Below are 19991 nucleotides of genomic sequence, written 5' to 3' on the forward strand. Positions count from 1 at the left end.
AGTCGGCCTTGTGCCAGGGTGCAAATCTGAAATTATGCATGTAATTGGATGTACATCACGTTTTGGCAATGATGTGTGTGCAGCTGAGTACACAAGTTGGATCTCTTTGGGCTATTCTGAACCAGTATTGTACTTGAGTATTTTACAAGGAGTAGTGCAGGACTTGTTGCTGTGAAGTTTTATATACCCTGGCTCTGCGGGGTTGCCTTGTGTGCAGATGTCATCGAAGTCGCTGTCTGTTCGGTTCGCCGAGTTCAGGGAGCCGCGCGACTGCCTGCTTCACATCATTGCTGACTATGTCACGTCTGATGCGTCGGTTATCTCCTCAATGAATACTTCCAGTGTTCAGGTATGGCATTGCTAATTAGGGTACAGTTTTACCATGATTTTCTCAATCCTATGTTGAATGTAGACATTGACAGTATGTTTGTCAGTTATGCAAGTTTGCCAGGGCCGACAGAAGTCAGCAATGCAGCCCCCTGACCGTATTTGGCTGGAATCAAGACAGACATGCGTTAGCACCATGCAAAGTACAGTTATTGTCCCCCCCCCCCCCCCCTCACATGGTCGCATGCACCTACATATCTATTCACACAACAACCACACATCTATTTTGGGGATGGCATGGTTCTTGTATTTCGCCAAACTTGCACATGCTGTGTCCTGCTTGATTCCGCTGCTGAGTCCCTAACTTCCGTGATCAAATCTTCCACGTGGGTGGTTGTGAGAACTATAAATACATGTAGTGCTTCTCACCTTGCTCCCCCTTATGTTCAGGCTGCCCGTTTTGGAGCCATCAGGTGCCTGATAATCGTAGTAATACGTGACACTCAAAGTTGCGACACAGCTTCCAATCTCTCTCTTGTGTAAATACATGCACATGCGTTCCTCCTATAGTTTGGTTTCCCTTCATGGCACAGACAGCGCGTGTTCTGTGCACCTCTATTGTTCTAGACACTGCTGAAGGTAACGGCATCACTCATCAAGACTGCTTCCAACAATCACGATGCCGACGCTCTGGATGGAATTGGTTTGCAAAGGTACGGGGTGTATTCCATTCTGGGTGGTGCACTGTACTGGAGGTCACGTATTCAATGCAGGCCTCAGTACCTATTTCAGCGTAACTGCGCTCTGCTGGGTATATGTAGCTTGTTTTGTTACCAATCTTGCGTAGTAAACTACGTTTGTGTTCTACCGTACTGCTACCCACTGCCGCTGTGTGCACATGTGCCTGTGCGTGTATGCAGAGGCGTACCCAAGGCGGTCAGCAGGGTGGTTTTTCACGGACCCCTATTTCTGCACACGACCTGTTTTATGTTCTTTTAAAAAGAGGCAACTGCTCACAACCGCCAGTGTTCTATGATCTTACTACGAAAACAATGGGCAATGTCACTAGCCCATCTGATGACTTTGCCTTTCAAGCTTTGTAGCTTGACATGTATTTGCTGTTACTACAAGCTATGTTGCTACACCCTTGCAAGAAAGTGCTCAATGCCACAAGGGCAGAGTCAAAAAAACACAAGTTAGCAATGGAGCTAGGCGGAATTAAGCTGTAACTCGACGCCAGCGGCAGGTTGATTTTTCACGCACTTGGCACTACGTGGGTACGCCCCTGTGTATGGGTGTGATTGCTTATTCAAGAAAGACTCGGAGTACTAGTACTTTGAAGTAGAAACAATATGTACTAGTAACCTGGACCATTGTTTTGACTAGACGTGTGTGCGTGTGCGCTTGTGTGTGTGTGTGTGTGCATGCGTGCGTTCGTGTGTGCGTGTATGTGTGTGTGTGTGCTTCTGTGTGTGTGTGTGTGTGTGTGTGTGTGTGTGTGTGTGTGTGTGTGCGTGCATGCGTGTGTGTGTGTGTGTGTGTGCGTGCGTGTCTGTGGTCGTGCGTGCATGCGTGCGGGTGTGTGTATATGGGTACATGTGCGATGAGCAGGTTTTTCACCGATGTGTTGCCAGTTATGGACTGGAAGTCAAGCAAGCTGCAGCCTCTGCTTGTGCGCCTACTGGACCGTGTCATCAAGCTGCTGCAGCGTGTCGAGTCCAGTGTACGTTAGTATGGACTGTTTTAATCGATCCTGATTTGCTTCCAATTCCAATTGATGCCAGATGTAGTACTCCAAGTGTATGGCCGTGAAACGTACGTGATTGGCATCCTGACATTTCAAATTCTATGCTATGACGATGAAGCAGCACACACTGTTGAGCCATGATTTTTGTGTGGTTTTCTGTCATGTTGACTCGCTTTGCAGGCTGTCAGATGGAACGGCCTCGGTCACATCTGTCAAGGTATGTTTTTAGTTGTAGCGGTGTGCAGCGCTATCCCCGTGCCAACGGCGTCTGTATTTTTTTGGATCGTTTGTAGTGGTGCAAAGCCCTATTAAAGTCTATGCAGCCAAACTACTCCCATCAAGGGTTTTTAAGCAGAGGTAATTTTCGTAGGTGACCTCTCCTAAATTTGATAATTCTGGCTGAAGTTCTAACTCAATATTCAGCAGATCATGATAAACAGACAATCAAGCGCATGGGTGGGAGTAGTAGATGTGTTGACATTGGCTGCAGGGGACTTCTAAGCAGGCCAGGCGCAGTTCGATGTATAATTATGTAGCACTAGTGCATTGTGTACCTATCAAAATGGTGGTGCAAAAAATGTGAAAGAATAGCCATGCAGGCAAATTTGATTCCTTGTCATTCATATGATGCATATAATTATGGCATAATTATATGTAAAGCCGTGGCCAAAGAAATCCGACCCGTTAGCCGAAAGCAGTGCCAAGGCTCATGCGGCCCTCAGGTGGGTTATTGCTTTTTAGACGTGTTGCATGATGAAATTGAAATGGAATCGCAGTGCTACTTTTGACTCGTGGGTCGAATTTCTGTGGCCACGACTTTATGTGTATATGGAGGACAGTAGCGGATTTGTAGTGTTTTATTTGCTAAAGCGTGGGAACTTGTGACGTCATCGCATCCCCCCCCCCCCCCCGGCCTTTGATGCCCTCGTGGGTGTATGAGTTGGATTGTGCTGTACGAGGTGATTAGCAAAAATTTTACACGTTTGTAAACTCGCCCTGCATTCATAGCCAATGCCCTTTTTTCATGACTTATAGTAGTTTACATGGTAGAATAATCTATGACTCGTGTCATGCCATCACAGTTCAACTTCCCTAACAGCAATGTAGACTTTCCCAGGTGACCCAAAATAGGTCGTTTTTTCAGTCCTGAAAATACTTGTATATTCTTTTACATGTGTGTAAACCACAGGTAACATACCATAACAAGGCTATATGGAAACCAACACACACATGTATAGGTATGCCACTACACAAATAACACGAATAGAGTCAAAACAGAACACCAATTCTTGCACTTTCAAGTGCCATCTTGAAAATTGACCCACACACCACACTCACAGCAGGAGCAAATCACCGCCATTAAACTTCAAAATAAAGAATGCCAAACTGGTGCTAGGACAAAAAGTAATAAACTGACATCAGGCAAGTAACATCCGAGCATTAGCAGACTCTGACCACATACTGAATGCAAAGCAGAAAGCCATCACTGAGTTAGACAAGTGCTGGCACCATTGATTCGCGCAACACTCAATGGAGAGAAGCACTACTGAAGGACGCTGTGCTCAGGGGCTGCCCGACTGTGCATGTGGACGGAGGAATCGCAGCTAGAAGCAAGGGAAGCAGTATACGGTATATCCTCTGCGGCGAACGTGTCGGAAGATAAAGAAGACGTAGCAGAAACAGGTCCGCTTGCAATTGTGCTGGCGGCAGTCAAGTGGCTGGTGGCAAGGCTAGCATCTCCAGCTGGGACATCGTAAAACAATGATGCTAACTCTTGGAGCGTGGTCTCAGATTCACTGGCATTGGTTACATTCAGCTGGACGCGCAGAGCCTCCAATAGAACAGCATTGGTCGCATTGGCTCGGATGTCCGGAGTCTAAGTCAACAACAGCAACTATGCTCTTTTCTGCCCGTTTTGGTTTGGCGTCTGTGTGGGGCCTGTGGCCGTCGAGCGATCTACAGAAGGCGAGTTTTCATTGGAAAAGCCATCAGTGATGCCATCAGCAACAGCGGTTGCCGACCTAAGCTGCATACGCGACCTGGTTTCTTCCATATCATGCTGGTTTACACGACTGTTATAGCAATTTACTACGCACAACGAAATACTGAGGCCTCGTCACGGCATGGCGGAGTCGCAGAAACAAAAACTTCGGCTGCAACACGAACTACACTGATAATACTAACGGAATATCTAATCGAATGTCAAAGATTACTTCCTAAAGGAGATATCTCGACGACAACGAAATTTAGTTTACAGAAAATGTAAAAAAATATCCAATGTAAAATTTTCGCTAATCACCTCGTACTCTTGCGGAACTGCATGATTGTGGACACGACATCATGAACATTAATTTTGTTGTTTTTTATATTTTTGTTTGCAGGACTGTATCTTGTAGTCCAGGCTCAGCCGTTTATAGCACGCTTACCATCATTACTGGTCAGTCTGTATTCCAGCACTAACTGTGCAACTGTGCATGCTGCAAATGTTGTCTGCTTGTGGTGTGTGTCTATGTTGTTAGCCTGTTACTGGGTCCTTTCCAGTGTGCTCAGTTTGAGTTCCCTGACATACGTGTACATAGGAAAAGTGTTTGCTCCCCACACCGGAGCTCGCGCTTTTCCGACGACTAGACTTGGCGCTTGACTGGCTCGCGACTGCCATCCAGAACACACAACTATCTCATACATGTACATGCAATGAGAACGTTGGTGTGCACTCCAGGATTAAACCGTCACGGGTGAATCGACTACAGTCCCTGTTGGTAGCAAAATGTCACACTGTGGTTGGTGCCCGTTTCTATGAAAACCGAATATTTAGGATTTACGCCACATAGGGTTTGGCCTGGTTTTTCATTAAAAAAAAGTGCGACAATAGGGAGGTTTAGCAAGACGAGTTTCGCATTTGAGTTCGCACTGCGATGAAAAAGACGAACTCAGTGACGAAATTCGCATTGTGGAGAGGGTTAGCGAACAGGATTCGCGCTTGCATCACGTTGATAGGTTGTACATGACTACACTACCCCTCAAGTCAAGTGGGACGAGCTCTTCTCAGCCGCCATAGCATGGGTGCAAGTTCGGACCCAATTCGCTGTCTTTTGTGGTGTCGGTCACCGGCTTTGTGGGTCCAGCAGGTGCCTGACTGGCCTGTGGAAGCAGGATGGAGCTGGGGTTGGCATCGGCAACTGAGAACAGTAGCGATTCTGGCTGTTTTACGTGCGCGCATTCCCATAGTAGGATTTTCCATTTTCCAACTACCCTCTATTATACGATTTTTCGAATCGTTGAGTTTATTTGCCGACAGAAAAGGCTGTTCAAGACCTCGCATAAAAAAAGTCTACTGACGTATTAGACTGTACAACATGGTACCATTATGATTTTCCTGACACAAATCCACAATTCGTATACGGACTGCTTTTTTTAACAAAAAATTGCGACAAAAGCCGAACCGCAGTGAAAGACAGTTCATCTCTTCCCCGGAAAAGGCTACCGTAGTTCCCTGAATATAAGTCTTACACCTTTTTACACTGAACTTCAAAGAAGGAGGTGCGACTTACAATCGGGTGTGACATCCTGCTGATGTGAATATACTCATATAATACTGTACTGGGACAGTATGGCTCAGACCTGGAAGTGGGGGTGCGACTTATAATCGGGGAAATACGGTATTTTCACGGGGCGGTTCACTCGGTGGGGTTGAGCAATCCAATCTGTTGCATACCCTTGCACACAATCCTGTGCCCAACGGTCGAATGTGAGAACTTTCCAATTTTGAATGAAAAGGTGATCCTCCCTGGAGGGGATGGACTCTGTAAGGTTATGCTTTCAGCCATATAAGGCCATGTCCACAAAACTCAAGGGATTCAGGCACACCATATAATGCGGAGATTGAGACATGTTTGGAAGAAATTTTATTTATTTCAAATGATTCACAAGAAGACACTTCTGGTCCTGCTGGTGTGCTGGACTTGTCTGTCACTTGGCAGAGTCGGAGGCTTCTTGCTGCTTCTGTAGTGGTTGAAGCTTGAGTTGCCGACGCACAGCTGGTAACGTCCTCTTCCCCTGAACCCTCCGCGGAAATTGCGGGAGTCCCGGTGAAAAATAGATTGCTGGCTCTTGACACCACTTGGTGTCTTGGCAGGAGCTGACTGGGTCTTACTGGCAACGCTGTTCAGCACCCACATCTCATCGTCTTGCTCTTTAGCCTTCTTATAGAACCCGTCGCCAAACAAATTCTGGCGGGCGTTAGTAAAGATTGAATCATCCTCAGCCATATCCGCAATGCGGGGATTGAGGCTAGACGGCAATTTGTCGGCGTTCCCGATTACACTGGGCCGACGAATTGCTGACTATACAGCCTCCAAGATTTCATCCGCAGAGATATCACCACTCTCTTCTCCCTCTAACGCTCAAGTTAGGGGACCTACGACATCCAAGCCCAAACTTTGCAGGCGCGCGAATTGTTTATCACGAGACTTCGTCTCGGTGGTTATCCTGAACCTCATGACTTTGTCAAGTCCAGGACAAGCCGAGTGCGGGCAGCTGGGGCACTAAACTTATCACGAATTTGTCACCTGCTCGGATTTGGCAAGGTGGAACAAAAGCTCGACTTCGGGAAACTCATCGTTGAGTCGGATACAGGAAAAAAGTTTGACCCCTTTGGAGTCCAAGTCTTTCGTTTCTTCCTCCAGTTCTCCCATTGCACTGGTATCTTTCGGCCTTGATTTGCAACTTTGCTCTTGTATGGGGTGGCCGTTTCAAAGAATGAGATCGAAGGATTTTGTCTGTGACTATCCTCTATTCTCGTCACTCGATCAGCAATGCTTTGCATGCTGGATTGGATGTTCTGCAGGAGGCCAATCCTGTCGCTGGATGGTGTAGATGGCGTCTCCATACCAGTATCCTTAACGAATTACTAGAAAGGTACAACGACTGGGAATATACTTCCACAACTGAAAGGTACCTGACGTACAAAAAACGCAGCCATCAGCTCAAGGCGAGCTAGGAAAAAGGCGTCTTGCTTAGCCTCCCCAGCATCTATGGTGTTTGCTGTGCATCGTCAAGTCTTTACACAACAAGTGCATGACGATCGTGGTACTGTACATGTACATGTATACCGCCGATGTTAAGTCCGGACTTGGGGCCCGTATCTCTACTATCCACCACTGCGACAGCAGAATTACTAAGCTGACGACGGCCCGAACTGCCAGTGCAGCTACTCTGGAGATCGTCGATTACGAGCGAAGGCAAGTGTGCCGGACCCTCCCCATCGTTGTCTGACTCCGAGTTGACAACGTCCTCAAAGTCCGTGGTGGCGGCAGGCGAGTTGTGCGACAGCAAGCGCTGCACCAAATCAGCCTGAATGCCTGCAGAGGACAGACAGCTCCATATCACGACAGTAGGTTCTGATTTGCCCCTGGCGGGTGAAGGCCAAACAAAGGGGCTAGATCCATCCAGCTAAGACCGGCTGAAAATTAACCCCGACGAACGGAAATGCCTACAAGTACCAGATGATAAAAGGCGTCACTGACGAACAGCAACGGGCGAGGGCAAGACGAGTATGACGGACAGGTCTCTTGTTACTTCTGACACCATGTAAGACAGAGATTTCGCGATCACAAAGGACATCCAAGTAGTTACTTGCTGGACTAACCAACTTCTGAGGGGACCCTTGCTGTTGGCCAGCCTTTAGTATTCCCAAAATAAATAATGCGTACAAAGTACGATGTCAAAAGGGAGTGTAGGCATGTGTACGTGCGCCATGCACAACAGCGTGAGACAGGAAAGGGTTTGATCATGTACGGGGAAGGGATTTATAATGCTTACTGGTAACAGAACTAGCCCGAGTGGTACAATAATAATATACTCAAAAGACAATGACAGATAAAGTAACCTGCAGCCACTGAATACATGGTCAGGTAACAGTTACACGAAAATAGCGGAATGTGTGAAAGTCTCTAGACGTATAACCAGGAAGTCCATTCCGTCACAGTATCCGATACAGAAGTGCAGATCTATATGATAAACTAGGACAGTCCTTGAAAAGTTCTGTATCTACACAAGCCATGCCATTACCGCCAATTCTACATTCTTCTTGTTTTGCTGTCTCGGCCTGTTTGGTGGTTTGTCCGCAGCGTACCATGGAGGAGCTGATCCGCTTTGTGCTCAACCTCTCCAACATCTCCAACCAGATGCAGACGAGTGGGCCTACGGGTACGCTGTTCTATCGTATGCGAACATGCTGCAACCTACGGGTACCGATCACCGGCTACACTCCCAAGCCACCCAGCAAGAATGCCAGCACGCCCAACATGGATGCGAGGGACTTCAGCACGGCCGTCGACAAGGTTATCACGCCGTCCATGGCTTTCTACGAGATCGTCATCCAGCTGCTCTCTGCCCAGATGTCGGTGATGGGGTCGGAGTTCTCGCTCGAGTATATCTGCGGTCCCCTGGATCAGTTTGTCACCGTCAAGCCACTCAACTGCCATCTGCTGTGCACTCTACTGCTGCCACTGTGTATTCGCATGGGCAGCGGGCAGTCAGGTAATGACTTAGCGAAAACAGTATGTGTGTGTGTTGCGTTATGTGTGTATGTACGTGTGTGTGTGTGTGTGTGTGTGTGCGTGTGTGTGTGTGTGTGTGTGTGCGCGCGCGCGCGCGTGTGTGTGTGTGTGTGTGTGTGTTCGTACATGTGAATTGTACTCCACTAGTGTCCAGTGTCATTTGTATTTGTGTGGTGTTTTGTTCAACGTAATATTCTACAGTAGGGTGCACGCCACACACAGTTTCTCCCCATTCTGCAAGACAGTCATGTTGAGGTTTTTGTGTGCACTGAAGCATATTTGATGGATCCAGTACGTCACAGGCATTCTTTGCCGGCTTTTCCAGAAAAAGACGGGTTTACCAGGTTTTCCGGAGAAAGGCAAGACCTCCAGGCTCTCCCACAGAAAACTACACCTGATGCACAGAAACTTCAGCACTTGTGCATTGTTGTGAGCTGCCTTTGGAGTGAAAGGTGAGTTTTTAGAGCTCCGTAGTCTTTGTAGATTTCCAGTAGCCCAGCCGGCATCAGGCCGGTCTGGAGCATAGTAGCGGGTAGTAGTAGTAGTGGTAGGCATGGACTCTGACGCGGAGGCCCAGGGGACCCAGGACTTAGCTTTGCTGGGATTCGACGACCTGCGGAAACTGGCTACAAAACACAGCATAGAGGGCGTGAGTAAGCTGTCCCGTGCTGAGCTGGTGGAGAGCCTCCGGGCATTTGGTGTGGATGCACGAGCCGGAACGTATGTATCCAGGCTAGAGAATGCATTATTATCTTTGACGACCTGTATTGAAAACCTGAGCATTGAAATAGTGGCACTGAAGGTTGGCCAAAAAGCCGAAATTTCAGCCCTCCACGCCGAAATTGAAGTTCTGAAGAGAGAAATTGGCAGTTCGGAATTCAAAAAGGTTACACCCGCACCTGACGCACCCGTACTTAGCGTACCCGTAGCAGAAGTCTCTCCTGAGCTGGATGCAGCAGCACAGGCACGGAATACGCACTCTGCAGTCAACCCGTACTCGTACAGTGCAAAAGTAGTATCTGCACGTCCTAAAGCTCACTTCCCATCGCATTCTCCCATGACACAGTCAGCTACCTCCAATACGGGGACACATACTGATCAAGCCCTCCGGACAAACGTCATTTCATACTACCAGCGCCCACCCCGCAAACATGAGCAACTGCGCAGTGCCCATCGTACCAAATGCAAAGCTGTTCATGTTGGAAGAATTCACCCTGGTTGCTCTGCTTCCTCCATCGCAAAATGGTGCGAAAACAAGCAAGTGACTGTACTGAAATGCTCCGTCTCTGAGACAAAGTACTTTGGCCTAGCGTACGCGCACGTAGTCGTCACAGAAGATGACTGGGAAGCTGTGCAAAACACTGACTTTTGGCCTGACGGAGTGACAGCTCGAGAATGGCGATTCAAGGCTGACAGAATAAGTACAGCTGACAACACAACCGTCGATCAGTCTGCACAATAATGAACCTCAACCCCCCTATACTTCCTCACTGTTCCCCAAACATTACTACTAACAGCACACTTAATCCATTAGCTCAGCCTTTTTACCCACTTTCGCAGCCAACCGCAGGATCACAGCCTATAATGTGCATCAATGCCAGGTCCATTAAGAACAAGACTGCCGAGCTGGCTCACATTTGTTCCACAGTTAAACCCCTCATTGTTTGCATAACGGAAACATGACTCTCTCCACAGTCGTCTTTCACGGTCCCTGGATATGACTGTTTTCGCCGAGATCGTCCGCCAGATGAAAACAGGTCAGCTACCGATGCCACCCATGCATATGGCGGCGTCTGTATCATGGTACGGTCTGGGATGTTTCCAAAGGTCACCCATCGATCTGACCTCAGTATCCCTCTCCTGGAAGCCACATGGGTGGAAATAGCCCTGTCATCTGCTAACATACATTTTCCAGAGTCGCCTCATGTGAAGAAGTTGGTTATTGGTGCAGTATATCGACCCCCAGCCCTTACCCCATCAAGTATCAACACCTTCTGCAATTCCCTCCAGCACTGTCTAAGTACTCTTAAGAACCGAACAACATCTATAATGTTGATGGGAGACTTTAATGCTAAGTCATGTCATTGGCATGGAACTACCACGGATGCCGCTGGTCGCCAGCTTCACAGTCTTTTCGGCATGTTCTCTCTCACGCAGCTCGTAAATTTTCCAACACATGAGTCATTGTCTGGCATGGGGGCAGCTCTCGACCTAGTTGTCACTGATATACCGGACTCTATATCCTGCCTCCGTGCTACAGCACCACTTGGTCAATCCGATCATTCTATCGTGGTTGGCCACATCCGTACTGTACCCTGCCCAGAAATGCCCACATATCGTTCTCGTGATGCTCGTTCGACTCCCCTGGATGTCCCTGATTTTAGTGTATTTCCTTTGGATTCTCTAGACAGCAACACTGTCGCGAGTATGAATACTGCCATGTCCCACATACATTGGCCAGCAGCTTTGAGCCTGGAGAGGCGCGATCCTGACATATCTGTGGACAACTTTTACTCTATCTTCCATAACATCTGTGCAAGATTTCTTCCCAGGCGGAAGCCGCCGGCTGTCAAGCGTATCCATATGAACCCCCCCTGGCTGACCAGTACCCTCCGACATCAAATAAAGAAAAAACGAGATTCGTATAGTGTTTACCGAAAGTTTCCCTCCGCTGACAACTTCGCTATTTACAGACGAGAGCGAAACGTTACTCGCAATATGTCTCGAACTGCCCATCGACTGTACATCTCATCCCTAAGTGCATCCACGGCAAGACCCGCATCACCAAGTTTATTCCAGTTTGTCCGGAAGCTTCGATCTCCCCAAGGCAACAGCAGAACGACTGTAACTCAGCTCTCAGTCGCTGGTACTCTATATTCTGACCCTGTGGATGTGGCAGATGCTTTGAACGAACAGTTTATTGGTTTTGGAACACAAGATGATCCTTCATGGAATGTGCCAGACTTCAAGCCACCCGACGCCCCATCACGTGGAAGAACTACACCTACGTTGCAAGATGTCACCACCACGCCTTTTGCTGTGGCAAAGCAAATCCGCAACCTTAAGACCCGAAAGGCTGCGGGAGCGGACGGTATTTCTCATGAACTCCTGAAACTATTTTGTTCCAGTGTTGCATACCCTCTCAGCCTCATCTTTAACCTCACTTTTGCAACTGGTGCTTTCCCTGCTATTTGGAAACACGCAATTGTAACTCCGGTCTTTAAGAACAAGGGAAGTAAGCTCGATGCATCGAATTACCGCCCGATTTCGTTATTGTCAACAATCTCCAAGCTGTGTGAACGTATTATGTACAACCACTTATACACTTACCTGTCTCCTGTTCTACATCCGTCCCAGTCTGGATTCCGAAAAGGCGACTCTACGTCCTGGCAGCTTCTCAGACTTGTTCAATCGATGTCTTCTGTTCGTGAGAACGGCCATTACAGCATGCTATGTTTCTTTGATCTAAGCAAGGCCTTCGACACAGTATGGACACGCGGGCTCCTATACAAGCTGTCGCGCCATGGCATCCATGGTACTTGCTTCACGTGGCTCAGTACTTACCTGACGGGCAGACAGCAAAGGGTGCGTGTCGGCTCTGCTCTGTCTGCCAAAGGGCATGTACGGTCTGGAGTTCCTCAGGGATCAATCCTGGGGCCTCTCCTCTTTCTTATGTATGTAAACGACCTGGCAGAAATGGAACACACATCACTATATGCTGATGATACAGCACTACTTGTGACAGCACCCACTCTCCCCGAGGCTAGTGCCAAGTTACAGTCCAACATAGATGGCGTTATTCATTGGATGGAAAAATGGAAATTGCAGCCCAACTCTTCGAAAACTGCTGTAATGTGTATCCCCCCCAGTTGTTCCTGTGACCTATCTTCATTAGTAACCAGTCCCTTCACCTTTCCAGGCACCACAACCCCGCTCTGCATCGTTGAAAAACACAAGCATCTTGGCGTCATTATTGACCAACACTTAACCTGGAAATCCCAGATCGAAAATTTAGACAGCCGTGTTAGCTCAGTAATGGGATTTCTCTCGTCACACATCACCCACCTCCACACCGACTGTCGCCATGTTATCTACACATCTTACATTCTGCCTATTTTTGATTACTGCTGCATAATTTGGGCTGGCATTTCTAAAACACTGATTGCTCGACTCGAAGTTATGCATAGGCGTCTTTTGAAAATATTATTTCGGCTTCCTCGCCTGACTCCAAGCGCAGACTTATACCGCCTTGCTTCTGCTGTGCCGCTCTCGGTCCGCGTGCGTTTTTTGGCATGCCAGACAATTCATAAAATTAAGCTGGGCATTGCTCCTCTTCATGCTCTCTCCTGCCTAAGCTGGTTTGCTCAATCTCAAGACATGCGCACCAGAAACTCTCTCCGCTTCCCTATTGCGCGGTCTGCCTCTATGCAAACATCTCCTCTCTTCCTTGCTTACCGCCATTGGTCTCTCCTCCCACAACATCTAAAATCCTGCCAATGTTACAATACATTCACACAGCTACTGCAGAATGCAACATACTAGTTGATATCCAGCCCTGCCCTAGCTTCTCCTGCTTTTCAGTTCTCCTTTCATTCTTTTTCTTTCTCCCCTCTAGCTCTATTACCGCCATGGCTGGCTATCGCCCACATCACCATTTCATTGGCTAGTGCCACGTGATTGTGAATAAATAAATAAATAAAATAAATAAATTTCCCAGGTTCTGAGTATTTTATGATCCTGGGTAAGTGATGTGCAGTGGTATGCCAGAACAATGCAGTGATGTGCAGTGGTATGCCAGAACAATGCAGTGATGTGCAGTGGTATGCCAGAACAATGCAAGTATGTGTGGATAGGACTACATGTACAAGTAACTCTGGTAACACAGCATTCCCATGCCTGAAGAGAAGATGAGTAGATGCCTGTCAGGCGGCAAGGGAATGAGTGGTGACGAGAATGCTGTGCTCTCTTTTCTCACGCGTGTTTCCCTGTGTAGATGCTCCTAAGGTGTTGCAGCGTGATGCTGACTATGCGCTGGACTGCATCCTGACCTGCCTGTCGGCATTCAGCAACATGCAATCGTTGAACAACCCCACTGCTGCTGGCAGTGCTGGCCAGGGGGCGCAGCAGCAGATGAAGACCTCGGCTAACATCAACCCGGTGCAGTCGTTCGTCTCTCTCGGTCGCCGCGACAGTTCCGTCAGCGGGACCATGGGAATGGAGTCGGCGGCACCCATGATGCCCATGTCCTCCGTAATGCAGGGCCACGAAGGATTCCGACTCAAGACCATTGCGTATCACGGTGAGTCGAATAGTACATGTTTTGTAAGAGTGCCCGCTCCGTGGGTTTATAGACGGGGTGTGCAGTGATAGACCGGGTGTGCAGTGATAGACCGGGTGTACAGTGATAGACCGAGTGTGCAGTGATGGACGGGGTGTGCAGTGATGGACGGGGTGTGCAGTGATGGACGGGGTGTGCAGTGATAGACCGAGTGTGCAGTGATAGACCGAGTGTGCAGTGATAGACGGGGTGTGCAGTGATGGACGGGGTGTGCAGTGATAGACCGAGTGTGCAGTGATAGACCGAGTGTGCAGTGATAGACGGGGTGTGCAGTGATAGACGGGGTGTTCATAGTGATGAAATATGTAGAAACCTGTCATGTATGATGGAATGGGCAAGTCTGCACTGTTTCAGATCCACAAAGCACCCATTTTTTCCACGGTTCGCGCGAGACTCAGCTGAAGGCCGAGTTTTCCGCATCCGCAGGAGCGCCACCACCCTCTAGGATCAAGGCACCCATTTCATCTACCAAAATTACGCACTGATGACATCACACTGACATTGTGCACGCTGTCAATTGCTGCGTGTCGTCTGGTGTGTTTACATTGCCATAGCAGTTTGGGGTGCACATGGAATATTCGACTGTGTGTGTGTATGTGTGTGTGTGTGTGTGTGTGTGTGTGTGTGTGTGTGTGTGTGTGTGTCTGCATGTGCATGTGTGTGTATGCGCGCGTGTGTGTGTTTTGTTCGACCACACCCTGAAATATGTGTACATGTGAATTTGTGCTGTGCCCTTTGAGAAAACTGGCATTAGGGCTTGAACGCGATTACGTCAGAAGTCGTCAGAAGTCAAAATTTAATGACAAAATACCGACTTTTGGATCCTTTCTGCCCATGGCGAAGTATGGGCTGTGATGGCTGTCCTGTTGAGGTGTCAATACACAGTTGCACTCGGTGAAATCCGGCCCGAAGTGCATAACTGGCGCCCAGTACTGATGCGGCCCTTGACGCCCTCAAAGTTGTACAAGTGCTAGTGTGCACGTGTGCCGTATGAACTGTGCATGTGCTGTACTCATACGCATGCATGCTTACACCAAAGTGTAAAAAACCGCGCCAAACAAAGACAAGTGTAACATTCATTTCAGTTCAGCACAAGTAAAGAAGACGGAGATCGTTTCGAAGCAGTTTATTTCATACACAGAGCAGCAGGGCTTCCATATTTTGTGTGGCCACCGTCTGCTTCGATTAGGGCTTCAACACGACGTGGCATTGACTCCACGTATGGGGAGACCGTGTCAGGAGCCAACGTGTCTCACTCCAGGTGCAGTGCCTGCACCAGCTGGTCAGCATTCTCGCAGCGATGTGGAATTATTCTCTTCTTGAGAAGAGCCCACACATTGGGAATGGCCATGTCCTTCTTCTCTATCTCTTCTTGATCTTGAGCTGTACTTCGTGAAGTGAATGAAAGAAATTTTGAACTGTTTTTAGCATGCAACACGTGCACTCCGAACTTTCACACGAGGTGCTTACAGTTGAGTTCATACACACAAATCGCCAGTGATGTAATGGGAGCTGGCTTCGCGGCGCCGGCTTTGCACTTCGGGCCGGATTTCACCGAGCGCAACTGTAGCATGATTGTATTATTGCACAAACCTGCCGATAATTCTTGACCCCATAAGTGCCGCTGCTGCTGTTGTGTGGCTTGGCTTCTTGCTCCGTGCAGGGTTGAAAATCGTCTCGGTGTGTTTTGAGCGTCAGCTTTCATCTCGCTATCACCTGATTGCCCGTCATCTGCAATTCACCAGTGGTAAGTGTTGTCCTTTTAAGACCATTATCGGAGTGCATACAGTACCATGCAAAGGTTGACTTGGTACTATAAGTCTATCTGGTAGGTAGCTGGTATGCTGATTAGGACAGGCCGCTGGATTTCTCCTTGAGAGTTTTTCAAATTCTGAGAGCGATCATCGATCTGTGCCACCATGACAGCTCTTCAGCAGCGTCCGGTACAGAACATTTAGTCTTGAGAGCATACCCTAAACTATCAGGGTTGACTCCCTGGAATGGAGCCAACCAATCCTCTTCACTAGATCCACTGGGGCGAGCAGCTTGTTTTGTGACTGATACGTGTATACCGGTGTGGATGTGGATCAAAGCTGACCGTGCTGATGGATTGGCCGCATGTTCTAACCATAGCTATTGCTCATCTTCACTGGAGTAGAACTGGTCAAGGGGAGCACCCTGGTATCGTGAGTGGTGACCGCTGAAGTGACGACGACCAGACAGGCCTCATTTCCAGTGGAAACGATACCGGATAAGGGGGCCACCTGTGTTTAGGGACCACGGTCAGAGAGTTCTTGGAGTGTTCACCTTAGATCGGTCTTGCTGTACATTGTAATAATAATAATAATAATAAATGGTTTGCTCCCCACTTCGTAATAATAATAATAATAATAATAATACGAAGTAGTGGTTGCGACTTCGGCGATGATTTGTAAGAAAGGTTTGCTCCCCACACCGGAGCTTGCGCTATTCCGCCGACTTTACTTGACACTTGACTGACTCACGACTGCCATCCAGAGCACACGAGAAGTCCATCGAACCTTCGACTCGGCAAACCTGCAAGAAAGCACCACTCCCTGCTCAATACACAGTGTTTCGGGGAATTCACCCCTCATCAGTTGAGCTGGAGTAGGCTGAGGAAGATTGTGCCTGAAGAGCACCACTTATATAGTGCTCTCCAGGCACAAACATCACCAGGGATACAAACTTACAGAGACGCTCCGCTTCCAGCGCGATAAACACCTCGTGAACACCAGATAGCAGCGTCAGTGAGTTTGTATCCCTGGTGATGTTTGTGCCTGGAGAGCACTATATAAGTGGTGCTCTTCAGGCACAATCTTCCTCAGCCTACTCAAGCTCAACTGATGAGGGGTGAATTCCCCGAAACACTGTGTATTGAGCAGGGAGTGGTGCTTTCTTGCAGGTTTGCCGAGTCGAAGGTTCGATGGACTTCTCGTGTGCTCTGGATGGCAGTCGTGAGTCAGTCAAGTGTCAAGTAAAGTCGGCGGAATAGCGTGAGCTCCGGTGTGGGGAGCAAACCTTTCTTAATAATAATAATAATAATAATATCTTTATTAGGATGACCCAGAGGTTTGTCGCCTATCAAGGGGTTCACTGCTTTGAAGGGTGTACATGTACTCGAAGTATGAGCTAAAGTAGCTTACCTCTGCCAGTGTATCCTACATCCAGTGTATGCAGAGTGCTCTGAATATTGCTTGCAGTGTTGTTGTCTGATATGCGAGTCACGCTTTGCTGCGGCGTGTTGTTGTTTCCAGTGAGCAAGTCGTGCCTGGATTTCATGGAGTTTGTCCTGACGTCGCACAGTCCGCTAGAGGTTATCCTGCGCCCAGTCATTGTACAACAGGTTAGAGTCAGTTAGCAACATGTCTAGTAATAGTATCATCTTTAGTAGGATGACCCAAAGGCTGGCCGCCTATCAAAGGGTTAACTGCATTGAAGGATGTATATTATTGATATGAGTGAAAACTGAAAAGTACTGCAACATGAATTCGTTGGGGAGCACTTAAAATTGAGGGAGAGGTTATGTACATGGTGTTGTATTTCACGAATCTCACGATCAATGTTGTATTATCTTCGTTGCGCTTTCCCACCGCAAATAGCCACCTGTTCTGCCTTAGGGTTGGTGTCCCTAGTGTAGACAAGTACGAGTCTCGAGCTCGCCGGATGATATTGCGATACTCCTTGCTGCAGAGAATGCATGCTGCTTTTTAAAAGTATTGGATTTTGTAGGTCTTGGCGATGAAGAAAAGTTGTGCAAGCAGTTTGTTTGCTGTTGGATTTTTCAATGTGAGGAAATGAACCATGGCTGGGTGGGTGCTGGAGTTTTACTATAAAGTCATGAGTGTCTAGTACAATCTTGTTTTGTAATCACCATCCTCTCTGGCTCTTATTCTGTGTGTGTGTGTATGTGTGTGTGCGTGCGTGTGCGTGTGCGTGTGTGTGTGTGTGTGTGCGTGTGTGTATGCGTGCGTGCATGCTGTACCGCAGATGCAAGAGTGCAAGCTGAACGGTACGTTCCCGGACGAGATTGCCCGCATCCAGCAGCTGGTGGAGGTTGGTGATCATCTGCCAACACCACGTAGCACCCTGCTGCTCCAGCTTGCCAGGGAACTGCCGGAGCTGCTCAAAGTCGAGCCGGCACCAGCAGCTTTGCCAAGCAGTAACAAGTCGTCGGAGTGCTCTCGTGATGAGTTTGCCGCTCTTCCCAGCAGACCGCCAGCCAGCACTCTGGGAGGTGCTCTCATCTCAGTTGCGTCCTCTCCCATCGGTCTCATCTCAAGCAGAGGAAATCGCCGTCGCTCGGCCAGTGACAGTAGTTATCTCTACTCACAGTGGTCCACTCGCTCCAATCACAAGCTCAAGAACAAGAAAAGTATTACCAGGCCCCTTCTTTGACCCTGTGTCGCTTTGCTCGACATGCCCCCCCCCCCCCTCTTCTCTGATCCTGTGCCCACACACTCGACATGTTCCCCTTCTTTGAAGCCGTGCCCCTGGGCTCGACATGTCCCCCTCTCCAGGCATGTGTCCCTGTGCTGGATGTGTCATTTCTAACCACTTATCACTTGTCTGCTCTCATAATACAATACATCGTGATTACTGCTGAAAAATATCTGCCATGAAATTCCCTCATATATGCATCACCATATGAAACATTTCACATTTTGAATCATCTCTTAAGTATCCATGAGTGACTGACCCTACGGAAAACACGTCCGTACACAACAGAAGTGCTCTGACGTTGCCTGGCAGGCTATCTCTTAATTTGCTAAATCCTATATATAGGATTATGGTCATATTTTTCAACTCAAAATGGGTGTGGCATGAGAATAGCAAAAAGTATGTGACCAATTTTTCCTTGCTAGGTCTTAGTAGATATCGAGAGTTGAATAAGATAATTTTTTCAAACACTAACATCTCAGGCTCATCTCCTTGCTCAATATTACTAAGGCCTGTGCCCTATTTTTCGAATCCTATAATATTATATAGGATTTGAGATTTTATTGGACCTTGTTTTATCCTTAAAACTGGTAGTTTCATGACGGCATGTGCGATATGTCGTCATGAAACCACCCCGTGCCACACCTGCAATGTTCTTCTGCACATTCACTGCTTCAGTCCTTTCCATGACAGCAGCTGAACAATTATGCTCAAATTTCCAATTATTGCTGAAAATGGGTATTCATCAGAAATATTATCGCCCTATGAATCTAAAATGTAAACATTCATGCCTCAAACATATTTACAACTTCCATGAAACCATTATGCCGTTATTATTGGTCGTGATGACCAATAACAACGGCATAAAAGGCACACATTTTCAAATCCTATATATAGGATTTTTGGCCAGCAAATTAAGTACACCAGCTAGCATCGGGTATAACCAAGAGTACATAACACCCAGAGCGTTATACTCTTGGTATACCGGTAACCCTCTACTCTTGGTATCACGTATCCACAGCGGCTGCATTGCCTGTTGGCCTAGTAGTAGTACTACAATCATGTACATGTACTTATTGTTATAATCATGTACTTGTAGTAGTGGTGGACTTGGGCTTGGACGTACTGGTACATAGCTTTGTGGCGGTGTGAGTCTCTCAGTCTGGCTAGCAAGCACAGTGGAGATCGGATATAACGACCTTGCATGTAACGACAGATTGAGTTAAGCGACAGCTGCGACACAATTCTGCTGCCAAGTACATGTAGTTTAATAAGTCCTTTGTGAAGATCGGGTCTAGTGACAGATCGAATAAAACTCGGAGTTAATTTAAAACACTTTCTCTTATTATATATTATTAAAACAATAAGAGGACAGAGAAAGTATTTTAACTCCGAGTTTCACGCACTAAACGATCATCAGAAAACAGTAATGAGATAGTATTGATTTATATACTCACAAAGCAAAGTGTAAATGGCTGCATCATGGCGCAAATCTAAAAGTTGTGAATGGTGGCAGTGCAAAGCGTTTTAATGACTGCATCATGCGGCAAATCTAAAAGTG

The 19991-nt window shown here is 47.7% G+C and overlaps 1 protein-coding gene across 2 annotated transcripts in view; it reads left to right on the plus strand.

Annotated features, from left to right (window-relative positions):
• The window catches only part of LOC135817104 (protein unc-80 homolog), a 72389-nt gene extending 53151 nt beyond the window's left edge, over window positions 1-19238 (plus strand). For both annotated transcript variants that reach the window (XM_065330226.1, XM_065330234.1), the window contains 10 exons: window positions 218-349; window positions 955-1040; window positions 1939-2050; window positions 2255-2291; window positions 4456-4511; window positions 8203-8614; window positions 13628-13933; window positions 15636-15719; window positions 17248-17336; window positions 17981-19238. In XM_065330226.1, coding sequence (XP_065186298.1) covers window positions 218-349; window positions 955-1040; window positions 1939-2050; window positions 2255-2291; window positions 4456-4511; window positions 8203-8614; window positions 13628-13933; window positions 15636-15719; window positions 17248-17336; window positions 17981-18388 — 1722 coding nt within the window. In that variant the 3' untranslated portion in view covers window positions 18389-19238. The remainder of the gene's footprint in view (window positions 1-217; window positions 350-954; window positions 1041-1938; window positions 2051-2254; window positions 2292-4455; window positions 4512-8202; window positions 8615-13627; window positions 13934-15635; window positions 15720-17247; window positions 17337-17980) is intronic.
• Window positions 19239-19991: the final 753 nt, after the last annotated feature.

The sequence above is a fragment of the Sycon ciliatum genome, chromosome 1 (genome assembly GCF_964019385.1).
Source record: "Sycon ciliatum chromosome 1, ocSycCili1.1, whole genome shotgun sequence".
Lineage (NCBI taxonomy): Eukaryota > Metazoa > Porifera > Calcarea > Leucosolenida > Sycettidae > Sycon > Sycon ciliatum.